At 33.3% G+C, this 13731-nt stretch overlaps 1 protein-coding gene across 1 annotated transcript; it reads left to right on the top strand.

The window, feature by feature from the left end:
- Positions 1–2973: 2973 nt before the first annotated feature.
- Positions 2974–3482, top strand: LOC129247449 (uncharacterized). The gene is made up of 2 exons (XM_054886579.1): positions 2974–3219; positions 3343–3482. The coding sequence occupies exons 1-2, from the start codon at positions 2974–2976 to the stop codon at positions 3454–3456; spliced, it is 360 nt and encodes a 119-aa protein (XP_054742554.1). The 3' UTR covers positions 3457–3482.
- Positions 3483–13731: the final 10249 nt, after the last annotated feature.

A 13731-nucleotide genomic window follows, 5' to 3' on the forward strand; every position in this document is an offset into this window, starting at 1 on the left:
CTGCTTCCATTGTGGTTTAAATTAAAAATTTTCTCGCGGATTAACTTTGGTTAATTCTGAACGTATTTGTCCGATTTCGACTGCGCCAATTATATTTGTTGAAAGAACAATTATATTTTTGGTGAAAGAACTTTGACACAATTATATTTTTATTGAACGAACAATTATATTTTTGGTGAAAGAACTTTGACTTAATTATATTTTTTGTTGAAAGAACTTGGACTTCTGTCCAGTTACAGTTGAATCTTAAGACTGAAATTATAATATGCTTTGGCATATGCAAATGCCCATTTCGTTTATTCCATAATTGTTGATCGAGCAACGGCGACTTTAATTGGTTGCATAACTTTGCTTTGGCATATGCATAAATTGTTGATCGAGCAACGGGAGTGACGGTGACGCTTCCGTTGTTTATGCTTTTGAAATTCGATCTCGGTTCAAGTACCTCTGCATGAATTGTTGATCGAGCAACGGGAGCGACGGCGACGCTTCCGTTGTTTATGCTTTTGAAATTCGATCTCGGTTCAAGTACCTCTGCATGATTATGCTGATCTCGTCGCTATCAACAATTATGTTATTTGTTTGTGCGACTTTAATTGGTTGCATAACTCGCGCGGGGCATCCTCCACGCCGCAGTTACCACCTCGGAATTTTGAAAACCACTTTTGCGCAGTCCTTACACTCACGGTATCCTCTCCGTGAACAGTGTCTATTTCTGCAGCAGCAGTTGTTGCATTTTTAACACTTTTTAAAAAAAATACAAAATATGCCTCTTATACGCGTTGGAAGATTCCATTTTATTTTACAACACCTGCTTCTATCCGCGATTAAAATCACTTGTTGAATGCACAATACATCAAAGAAAATATAAATAGTTCCGTTATATTCCGCGAATAATTTTTTGTATGCAAAAATCGTACAAAAGTGAAATAATGGGTAAAATACGCACGAACTTAGGGGGCGTCCATAAATTACGTGAGATGTTTAAGGGGGGAGGGGGTCGAGTCAAGTCTCATCTAATCTTACGGAGGAGAAAGAGGGGGTCTCGGCAAATATCACGCAATTTTTTTCTGATTAAAAGAAAAAAAAAATATAGTATTTTGGTCCATTATCCAGATTGTACATGCTTAAGATTTAATCTTAAGCGTAATCGTAGTATGATTAAGATCATTCACTAATTCGTTCGAAAGAAAATAATTTCATTCATACTTCGACGTTATACATTACTACTGTCAAACCACCATATTTGTTTTATACCAAACTAGCGAAAACCCGCCCGTTCCGCTGGTCGTTTTTAAAAAATCTAGATTAATTAATTAAATTAAGCCGAAAAATAATGTGTGTTTTTTATAAAAATTCTCGCGCATGAATAGTAATGAAAGAAGTTTTGAATAGTAGTAGCAATTAAAAAACGTTTGATGTGATTTACTTTATTACTTTTTTTATTGTAATGCTCTTTGGTATACAATATTCTTCGTTTTTCCATGCGTTGTTGAATAAATGAACAATACCGCTGGCTTACCAACTCTTGAAACATAAAGTTGGCCATGAGAAAAACATGGGTATCCTAAATCAATACCGCAAATTGATATAGTTTGGCCTTGAATGTCAACAAATTTTTATTAAGAGTTACAAAGGGAAATTGTTTTTAATTTTTTTTTAGGTTGTGAAATGCGATGATCAGAACTGCTGCAGCCCACGCCGGAGTGATCTGCATATGATTCTTCACGACCGTTTTCTGACACCTCCATACCCTATCACTCAGGTTGATGGACGTTTAACAATTCCGGACTTTAAAGAACATGACGGAAAGTCATTTGCTCCATTTCTAATACGCCTACCGATTCAACCGCTGAATGCCTTCATCAGCACGCCTTATGATCTCTATTGCCCAAGTATACGTGATGATTTAGAGAAAATATGCTGCGGTACATGCGGTATTTACTTCGCATCTATCACAAGAGCTGCAGAGCACAGGCGAACAGCTCACATTGCACCAGCTAAGCAAGCGCGTATGTTCCGCAAAGTGCGACCCTCACGGATTGTCACAAAACGAGCTAATGAGTTACTGTGCGCAAGTGTCAACGGCTTAAAATGGCTAGATCAGAACGAAGTTGAAGGAGCAGATGATTTTACTGAAAATCATATGGACATGTTGGTCCCAATAGTCTCTCTGGAAACCGCGTATGATTCTCCATGGACTGAATTAGAGTAGATATTCTTTTTTTAATCGCAGTAGTTACGATTTAAGTCTTCTATTGTTAACTTTTTATTACACTTATAACTCTCAGCAATATTGATTACTAGTCTTAACTAGTCGTAAATAAAAGCACGAAGCAAATTTTTTTTTCTTTTTACAATAACAATCCAACGCGTTTACATAAGAAACCCACATTTTGAAAAATCTCACGTGAGATTGGGGGATGGGGGAGGGGGTTGAATAAAAGCTCACGACATCTCACCAGGGGGGAGGGAGGTACAGAAAATTAAAAAAAACACCTCACGTAATTTATGGACGCCCCCATATGGACTGGCCTAACATTTATAAGGAATTTTTATGCAATTACAACAACAACTTATTCCCTTCAATCAAACAATTGAACCATTCAATTCTCTGGTAAACACAACTTGTGATAAAGTCAAAAAATAACAAAAATATGCGTAGAATTAAAGGCGTAAAGTTAAAAAACAGTATTAAATGACGCTTGAACTTTCATCTATAAATAAGAAGCAGGATTTTAAAATATTCCCAACCACATTACTGCCAAGTTAATAATTCAGTGGCACTTAAACTAATTTAAAAGCCGCTTAAGTCATTATTTGTAAATAACGCAGATATGTATGCATAATGTATGTATGTGTATGTATGTATTTGTATACATATGTCTGATTAAGTAATGTTATTTTTATGTATTTTTCATTTAATGGTTTTTTATTGCAGCTACTCAATCAACCCTACCCAGCATAGCAAAAATGCTACGTCAACCGAACGCACCTATGGATGCAACAGGTGTGGGTAGACGGCGGAAACGCAATAATTTAGTGGAATTTGAGTATGAACGAGTGGACGATAACAGCGATGCTGATGATGACCACGGAGACGTGCTTAAAAATATGAGAGCACAGAATTTTTTTAATAATCCGCTATCGGCATTTCTCGCTACTCTGAGCAGCATCGTTTTCTGGTGCATTTATTGGATGGCGAAAGCATTGATTGCGGTGAGTTATGGAAATAGTTTTAGCAACAAGCAATTAAGAAATTTTTGCATTTATTATTATATATTTTAAATTAAATATATAAATATCTCGTGGGCCCACTATAACCTTTTTATTGTTCAACAGATTGCAGGTATTTTTATTATTATCGCATTCATCTGCCCTCATAAATGCATTGAACTTTTTAATCACTTTATGGACCAACACAAATTGGAGGAGAAATTCAGAGAAGAATTATAAGGAGTTAAGCAAATAAGCAATGCTGATGTGAAGCTATTTATTTATTTATGAAGATTAAATGAATTTATAAATAAATAAAATAAACAAAAATATAAAAAAGAGCTTTAGTGTTTTTGTAGCCGAGATTAATATGTGATTTTTTAGCTATTATCTTTTTAAACAGTTGGTTTAAACAGGTGACGCACGTTTCGTGTTTTGTTTCACTGTCAAACATCTTCAGTTTGGTCTATAGTTTAACCATGAATCGACTTACAAACGAACAACGCTTGCAAATCATTGAATTTTATTATAAAAATGCGTGTTCTGTTATAAAAGTTTATCCCGCGCTTCTTCCATTTTATGGTCAGTTTAATCGACCCACTGAAGCGGCTATTCGAGCTATTGTGACTAAATTTAGAACCAAATTTTCATTATTGGACATCAAACCACCAACACCCTTACGTAGAGTGCGAACTGAAGAAAATATCGCAGATGTATCGGCCAGTGTTAATGATGACTATCAATTATGGATTCGTCGCCGTTCGCAGCAATTGGGCCTCTGTTACTCAACAACGTGGAACTTTTTGCGAAAGGATTTAGGTGTGAAAGCCGGTTTATGGGCTGCAGGTATCATTGGACCGTACTTCTTCAAAGATGCTGCGAGTCGTAACGTAACTGTGAATGGTGAGCGCTACCGTGAAATGATATCCAACTTTTTTTGCCCAAAATGCAAGAGCTTGACTTGCATGACATGTGGTTTCAGCAAGACGGTGCCACATGCCACACAGCACGCGTAACAATGGACTTGTCGAGAGGCGAGTTCGGCGAACATTTTATTTCACGTTCGGAACCTGTCAATCTGTCAATTGGCCACCCAGATCAACCGATATAACGCCTTTAGATTATTTTTTGTGGGGCTATGTTAAAGCCCATGTCTATTCAGACAAGCCTGCTTCAATAAACGCATTGGAAGACAACATTAAAGCATTTATATGTGAGATACCGGCCGAAACATTGGAAAGAGTATGCCAAAATTGGACTAAGCGGATGGACCATTTGAAGCGCAGTCGCGGTCAACATTTGCATGAAATAATCTTCAAACATTAAATTATATGGATATTAAATATGAATAAAAATATATCGATTTAAATTTAAATGTAATGCATTTTTCTGAATTTTACGTGTGTTTGTTTGAAAAACTTTCTTATAGCTCTTAAAAAATCACCCTTTAGTTGTACTATCCCAAATCTGAGTATACAGATGTTATAAGAGTAGTCAGAGCATCGTATTATAACTGTTATATGAAAGTACTTAATGAATCAATTGTTCATTACTTTGAAATGTATATTAATTACAAAAACTTAAAATTACATGAAATTAAATGAACAAACTTGGCTTTAAAATTTGAATGCTATAGCATTCACGTCCGCGAACATGTTAAGGTCCCCGGAGCGATGGATATGAACTACCTCGAAAAGATTTTTAGTAAAAAAGTACGTTTTGCCACAATGCTTAACTAAAGGGTCTCGCCATTTGGAGTTGCCCCAAAAACAATGCCAGAAAAAACTTATAATAAAAAAACCATTTAAAATTCTATTTCGAAAACTAGGCAAGGTATTCATAATTTTAGTTGTTTCGAGTTAGATGTTATATATTATTGCAGTACTAACACAAAAATTTTTGATTTTCGATATTGCTTAAACTAGCAGAACCCGCAAAAACATGTTCCCAATTCCCGTTTTGTATTCACTGCTACATTCACTGTTACATTGGCGCCAGCCTCGTCTTTGAGAAATATCGGCAGATGATTCCTCAGTAGGCCGCACGAAACGGTTCCTTTCAATGGATGCCCTAATATGGCAAATTTGCTTATTGGCGTAGCGATTAGGCCAAAAATTAGCTTTTAAACTCATGCACAAAATTCGGGTCCCAAAATGGAGTTTTTCAAGAACCCAACGACTGATATTATGACGCTCTGGAAGATCGGCTTCAAATCTTGGACTAGCTGTATTTTATGCGCTTTCAAATCAAGATCATTGCGCAAAATAGCCCAAGTAGTGCTATAACAGAGGCCAAATGGTTGAGATCGGCGCCGAAATGATTATTCCGAGTATTCAGCAAAACTCTCATTTACAGCCGCAATGTTTTCTACACTTCGTGCTGTACGTGGTCTAATCGGTCGAGCATCATCCAATAATGTAAAATTATTCTCAATTTCGCCGATGGTTTGCCGAATAGTGCATTCGGTAGGACAGTTACATATATACACCATAAGTTGGCCTGAGCCCGCGAAGAACACCTTTCACAGAGCGTCGATTTTCGTAATGCAGTTGTACGATTTGTAAACGTTGTTGAGGTATAAGTTTTTCCACGATGAAATGTCAATGAGCACTGAAAAAAGTTATGTATTTAGTTTGACTGTAGTCACCCGTGATCTGTCAAACAAACCCTATTGGAAAAAGTACCTTCAAACAGATAACCCTTTATTGTAATAAAATAAATTCTTCAAATATTTAAAGAAATAAAAAAATTTAATTTATCTCAAAAACTAACCAAGAAAACATCGCATGAGCTACCTAGGTAGGCAATTTCTGAAGGCTGAGCCTCCTCTTAAGCAGGTGAAAAGACATCTCCGTCAACTGACTGACGAGATCCGGACATACATCAAGCAACCACTGGATCCACATAGGATACAGATAGTCTATCAACGACATTCAACGAGAGTTCCTTACCACCTTTATGGATTCTGGCTACCCGAACATCGCTATTGAAGTCTAACCAGCACATATAGTAGACGAAGAGCTTCAACTAGAGAGATCTACGTTACCTTGGGGCAATAGCATATATATGTAAGCTTTGCGTACTGTTGTGAGTGCTGCCGCTCACATGTATACACTAATATATGTTAAGCTTAGTATACTACACAGAGAAGAGAACGATAATTGAGGAGATTACACTTGTTTATGCGATGAGTCAAGTTTGTGAATTCAAAGCAGATGGTCGATCTACAAAAGTAATAGGAGTAAAAAACCTTTAATTGTTGATTTTTCTACTTCTAGGTTAGTCGACCGCGTGCAATTACTTGTTATGAATTTAGTTCGATAAATTAAGTTCGATATTAATAATAAAGTTTCTATTTCTAGATAAATCATATTGTGTGTTTATTACTCCCAATAAAACAACATATTACATATATATATATATATATATATATATATATATATATATATATAAATTTAATTGGCGCTTAAACTCTTTATTGGATGTTTGGCCGAGCTCCTCCTCCTATTTGTGGTGTGCGGCTTGATGACAGTTTTAAGCAGAAATATACTCGGAGGCTTGCCTTTGCCTGCCGCGGTCAACAGCTATGAGAAAAAAACGTTTTCTATCATTTGGGGTTTCATGTCCAGCCCCCGGTTAAACTCCTATATATTCCAGCCGATTAAACTCCTAATTTTCCAGAATTGACCCAGACATACACGTCACATCTCCGGAAATTGAACTTTTTCTATCACGTTGCTGTTTCACGCACGGAGATTCGAACCAATGCACTCTAAAATGATAGTCACGCACCAATCCATTCGGCTATGGCGGCCGCCCAATCTTTAAATACTTTTTCCAATAAATCTGGGCGTATGGCGCCGATGGAGGCTTGAATATTGATATAAATTAATTGCTAAGCGCGCGGTAAGGGCAAGTTGCGTCGTCTTATTGAACCAAATGTTGTCGATGTTTAGCTGATTAATTTTTGCAAACAAAAGACTGCATGGGTCGATAGTACCCGCTATTCACCGTAACGACAGCTCCTTCCTCATTTCGAAAGAAATCATCGGTCCGATGCCGCCAGAGCTTCGCGAATATATATATAATATATTTTTTTTTTCAAAGAAAATTTCCACAATCTGGAACCGTATTTCTGGCATTAAACGATTCACGATGACTTGCTAAACCTTACTGCACAGAAATACCAACAGAGTTTGCCATTCTCAACTCAAACCATAGTTATCGATATCGATAGTTCTCATGAAGTTAAAAAAACACCCGATATTTTTAAGCTTTTGTACTCGGCTCTTATTCGATCCAGACTGGCATACGCTGTATTTTGATACCTTTTCATGCAACCTATATTATATTAATAGGTTATATCCTTTTATCGAGGTGGATAAATGAAGTGAAAGAAGACTTGGAAAAGCTTAATCTAAGGAACGGCGACAGATAGAGCAGCATGGGGCTGTACTGTTCAGCAGGCCAAAGCTCACAAGAAGCTGTAGCGCCAAACGAAGATGATCCTAGACAGACGACGGCGCTAATGGGGATTACCGGAGCAGTTAATTCTGATTAAAATTGTAGTGTGCCAGACGGTTGTTACGTGGATTATTGAACAGCTGAACAGCTAATTTGCTTATTGCATAGTTTTGTCAGTAAAAGTTGGGCCGCAAGCAACAAATACGGATATTAGCTGCCCTGATACTAAGAAATAATAATTTATTTAAAGGATTGCAATTTCTTAAAGTATAATATCTTAAAAATATTGTGTGAAAATTTGAAAAGAGTCCCACAAATACTTATCGAGTTATTCAACAATAAACGAAAAACATAAAAAACTCGTGCTTGTTCGAAGAATTTGTTTTCTCAAAAATTTCGATTTTTTTTAACAATTAATTGTCGGTTTTTTTCTCGAAAATCTGAAAAATATTTCCTGAGGTCGCCATATTGTTAATTTTGACAAAACGAAAAAAAAAGATTCGATCAGGCTCAAGATTATTTATTAATAAAACTAATTTCTCTTGTCCGATTGATTTTAGATGAATCTCCAAGGACTTGTGATTATCACCGCAAGGAACTTCTGGAGAACCGGGCTCCACACAAACAGCGAAAACTTTTACAATTATTAATTTTGTTTTTGAAATTTTGCTAAAGTCATGTCGAAACACGATGTATTAATTCTATACTTTTATTTTTGTTAAATAAAGCAATTGACTAGCAAAAAATAATTATTGAAAATCATCATTTTTTCGGGCCTCTGACCACCCCTAACCCCTTAAAAAAATCTTAAATTGCAATCTCTCAAACTGCTTCGAAATATCAGGCAAACTAGCAATGCATCCAATATTTCTCTTTTTTTTTAGTTTCATTATTTTTCATTCACAATAGATATTAACTGTTGTTTTTCGGCGGTGCTGCCATCGAAAATTCCCCTAATCCGAATTAATTTCACTTAATCCCTGAGATAATTCCGAATTAAGTCTTAGTCTTAGGTTTGCTTAGAAAGCAGAAAAGCATGTCTAGGGAGATGAATGTATCGATCAGATTCATGTCAAGATTAATTAGAAATGATCTCCACATGAAAGCCTTCCGTGGCTCAACTGCTCATCTTTTAACAACGCGCTTGAAGAAAATTAGACTCTAAGTTGCGCGGAGCTTCTTCGGTGCAACGCGTTCAACATCCATGAAAATATTATTTTCACTGATGAGAAAATTTCCACTGTTGTCGAAGTATTAGCAAGCAAAACGACAAAATCTATGCTAAAACTTCTAAAGACGCAAAAAATGTTGGTTCAGCGTGTCCACCATCCAGCCTCTGTAATGGTTTGATGGGGTGTGTGTTGTAAAGGCGAAAAAGAGGTTAGGACCGGGGCAAAAGTGTACCAGGAGGATGTCTAAGAAAGCGTGGCGAAACAGTTGAGCAGTACTCTCTCCAATGGAGAGCGTTGGATCCTCAAGCAAGGTTCCACTTCACCCCATAAGACAAAAACCATCCAGCAGTGGCTAAAAAACAACATTTCTGGGTGCATAGCCGCAAAAGATTGGCCGTCTGGAAGTCCAAATCTGAACCCATTGGACTTCAGTTTGTTGTCAGAATTGGAGAAAATTACTTGTTGAAGACCTCACAGAAATTTGAAGAGTCTCAAACAATCTTTGGTACGAGCAGCGACGCCAATATCCATGGAAACTGTGCGTGCTTCAATAGCTGAATGGAATAATCGTTTGAAGGTTTGTGCCAAGGCAAATGGTAACCATTTCGAATGAAAATTAAAATTTTGTGTAATATTTACATGATTAAATAAGACTAATTATGGCAGCACTAAGTATATATGTATGTATACAGTCGACTCTCGTTAATTCGAAATTCAAGGGACTCTTAAAATATTACGAATTATTGAGTGTTTGAAATATTAAATGGTTCGAAATTTTTGAGAGAAAATAAATAAAACTTCCAATTATCGAGTATTTTTATTTAACTGCTAATGTCTTACATATTCATAATGTGAATTAATTAATCTTTGAAAAGAACTCATTTATACAGGTTGGCTTCGAAACACATTGCTGCTGCTCAGACTTTTCAATAATTTTTTTTAAAGAGAAAAAGTGCTGATATGCTGTTTCATCAGTTTCGTTTTGTAGACAAAAGCTTTGTAAGTTATCGAATGAAGCTCTAGCTACCTTAACTGACACCTCTGCCAAAGGTTCTGATGTATCGCCTTCATCGTTGCTCTTTTCATTCGTATCTGTCGCAGATAAAATTTCGCCATCGGTTAGTGATCCTGAGACAGCAACATCTTCATCCAATTGAACATAGACAGAAAAACTCACACCGCTGATGTGAACTACTGGTACGAGTACTATTGATGGTTCTTCATCATCCATAATTATTTGCGAATTGTCCTGATCTTCGTTTACGAAAGCAGCTCTAACTTTCTCCTTGTCCTTTATTATGGTTAAGAGAGTACTGAGAGGAATCTTAAATTCTTCTGCAACATCGCTTTTCTTCTCACCTCCTTCTACTTTTTCAATTAATTTCTTTTTTTCAGCAATCGTCAAAAATGTATACTTTTTAGGTCTCATATTTAATAAAAAATTCTAATCTGTATACCAACGAAGCGATTCGTGCGGAAGCGGGCGTCAAAATGTGCCTAGGTTTTATGCGTACCAGGCAACCACGCACAGTAAAGGTATTTTCACCAAGAAACTTTGAAACTTTGAATGGTCGAGTGTTTGACCATATGAGTTCGAATTAGCGCGTCGTAGCAATGATTTTTGACGTAATAACGTCTTATAATTCGATTTAACAGGCTGCACGCACGAAAAAATGTGTCGTTACCTTGCTCATTAGTGTTACCTTGCTCATTGCCGTTACCTTGAATGAACTGCAAGCGAAAGCGCCGAACGAACGACAAAGCAAACAAAGCAAACGAACGGCAACGTTCGACATCTTGCTCTCTCCTACTTAAGTAAGCGTATATGTGTATGTATATGCGCATATGTACATATATAAATTCACGTATTTGTATTTGCATATGCCTTCTTATTGATTTTTATTAATTTGATTTACTTGAAGAATTTAAAATAAAACCAAGCTTGTTAATAATATATACCTATTGTTTTAATGTTATTATTATTTTTTGACGTGATAACGTCTTATAATTCTATGTAGCCGGCTGCACACACAAAAAAATGCGTCGTTATCTTGCTCATGCGTCGTTACCTTGCTTGAACAGCATGTTATGTTATGTTATGTTATGTTATGTTATGTTATGTTATGTTATGTTATGTTATGTTATGTTATGTGATGTTATGTTTTGTTATGTTATGTTTTGTTATGTTATGTTATGTTATGTTAAAGTATATTATGTTATGTTAATGTTAACTCATTCTCTATATCCATACAAAATATCTATCAAACAAATAAAATTAAAATTTTCTTTTGAAAAATACAACCATTCAATCAGTATTTTCTTATGACGTTATCACGTTAAACTATCGTCAGTAAACCGACTTTACAGACAACCTCTTTTTTTTTAGTTCGAACTACGGAGTGCATAAAAATGTATGAACATAATTCGAAATATAAAGAGATTTTGTAGGGGACTCGTGATAACTTTGAATTAATGAGAGGTTCGAAATATCGCAGGTTTGTATTAACGAGAGTCGACTGTACATGTTTTCTTTTAACTTCCAGTGGAGCATAGAGCGTCAATGATCTGTAAACTTGCTATTTATTGATTTACAAATGCAATGAAATGAAATGGCTTGAAATGTTTAACGCCAAAGTTTAGTCTTTCATGATAATCGCCACAGAAGCTTTTGCTAATACAAATTTGCGCGTGTTCACAAATTACGGGCTACACGTTTTAATTAAAAACACTTTGTTATTGTTGTTTTCTTTTTACAATAATATAATTTTATTTATTATGAATCATAAGTTTCGTGTGATCGCTGTTTGCTATTTGTTTCGTTTCTTGTTGGTTGGAAAATAATTATTAGAATTCAATTTTTTATTGGCGCTTCTTTTGTATTTTTTGCTTTGTATATTTGCTATGTAAATTAAAACAATTCTACTACTAATTAAGTTATAACACAATTTATGTATGTATATGTGTAGTTATATTTATTTGTATGTACGAGTATATACTATAAGGTATATTTCTCTTGTATACACGCATACACTTATAGATTTTTTTTTACACTGATTAGTAAATGTTATGCAATTTTGAATGCTCAATAAAAAACTATATTATCATGTTTTTTTTTTTGATTTTTTAAATTTGAAATAAAAAAATATTTGATTTAGACTTTCAATTGCACAAACTTAAATGCAAATTTTCCCAATATATATGTATTTTTATATGTGTAAATATATTAAAAAATATTTAATTTCAAAGCAAAGTAATTTGTTGGTAAGCCAAAAAACATTGTAAATCTCATAATTGTTTTATTTTTAATGTTTGCTAAGCAATTTCGAGAATTCGCGAGCATTTTCTTGCACTTGCAGACCAAAACCTTTTGGCTGGTTGTTGCTTGCATTTATGTTTCTTTATCAATTTGTATTAAAATTGCATTTGTATTGCATTTGCAAGGAATCATAAAGTATTTGTTTGCTTTTAGAAATTAGATTTCATGCATTTCGTTATAAATTGTTGCCAATTTCTTAATTTAATGGTGCCTTATTATTGAAATTGTTTATGAAATTTTCAGCAATTAGTTTTGAATGAAAAAATTAAAAAATAATGCAGCGTTTACATGAAAATTTTCTCAGCTTAAAGTAATTTTTTTTTGGTTTTTGTTTTTCAAGTGTAAAAACCAAAAATTTTTAAGTTTTTCAAATTCAACAAAATTAAATTTTAAGTTTTTGAAAGGCAAAAACAAATTTTTTTCAATTTTTTTCGAATGCAAATAAAAATTTTTTTTAAATTTTCCAAATGCACAAAAAAATTTTTTCCAGCTTTTAAAATGCAAAAAAAAATTTATTTAAGTTTTTAAATTTTTTTGAATTTTTTCGAATGCAAAAAACATTTTTTTTAAGTTTTTCAAATGCAAAAAAAAATTTGTTTAAGTTTTTCAAATGCAAAAAAAAATTTTTTTGAAGTTCTTAAAATGCAAAAAAAATGTATTTAAGTTTTGAAATGCAAAAAAAAATTTTTTTTCTCAATTTTATCGAATGCAAAAAAAATTTTTTTAAGTTTTTAAAATGCAAAAAAAAAATTTTAAGTTTTTCAAATGCAAAAAAAAAAATTATTTAAGTTTTTGAAATGCAAAAACAAATTTTTTTCAATTTTTTCGAATGCAGAAAAAAATTTTTTAAGATTTTAAAATGCAAAAAAAAAATTTCTAAGATTTTAAAATGCAAAAAAAAATTTTTCTAAGTTTTTAAAATGCAAAAAAAAATTATTTAAGTTTTTGAAATGCAAAAACAAATTTTTTTCAATTTTTTCGAATGTAAAAAAAGATTTTTTAAGTTTTTCAAATGCAAAAAAAAATTTTCTTTTAATTTTTTCAAATGTAAAAAAAAAATTTTTTTACGGTTTTCAAATGCACAAAAAAGAATTTTTTAAGTTTTTCAAATGCAAAAACAATTTGTTCTAAGTTTTTCAAATGCAAAAAAAAAAAATTTTAAGTTTTTAAAAAGCAAAAACAAATTTTTTCAAATTTTTCGAATGCAAAACAAAAATTGTTTTTAAGTTTTTCAAATGCAAAAAAACATTTTTTTTAAGTTTTAAAAATGCAAAAAAAATTTTTTTTTGAATTTTTTCAAATGTAAAAAAATTGTTTTTAAGGTTTTCAAATGCAAAAAACAATTTTTTTCTAAGTTTTTCAAATACAACAAAAAACAATTTTTTTCTAAGTTTTTCAAATGCAACAAAAAACTATTTTTAAGTTTTTGAAATGCAAAAACATTTTTTTTTTTCAATTTTTTTGAATGCAAAAAAAATTTTTTTTTTAAGTTTTTAAAATACAAAAAAAACTTTTATTTAAGTTTTTAAAATGCAAAAAAAATTTTTTGTCAATTTTTTCGAA

The sequence above is a fragment of the Anastrepha obliqua genome, chromosome 5, assembly GCF_027943255.1.
Source record: "Anastrepha obliqua isolate idAnaObli1 chromosome 5, idAnaObli1_1.0, whole genome shotgun sequence".
Taxonomy (NCBI): domain Eukaryota; kingdom Metazoa; phylum Arthropoda; class Insecta; order Diptera; family Tephritidae; genus Anastrepha; species Anastrepha obliqua.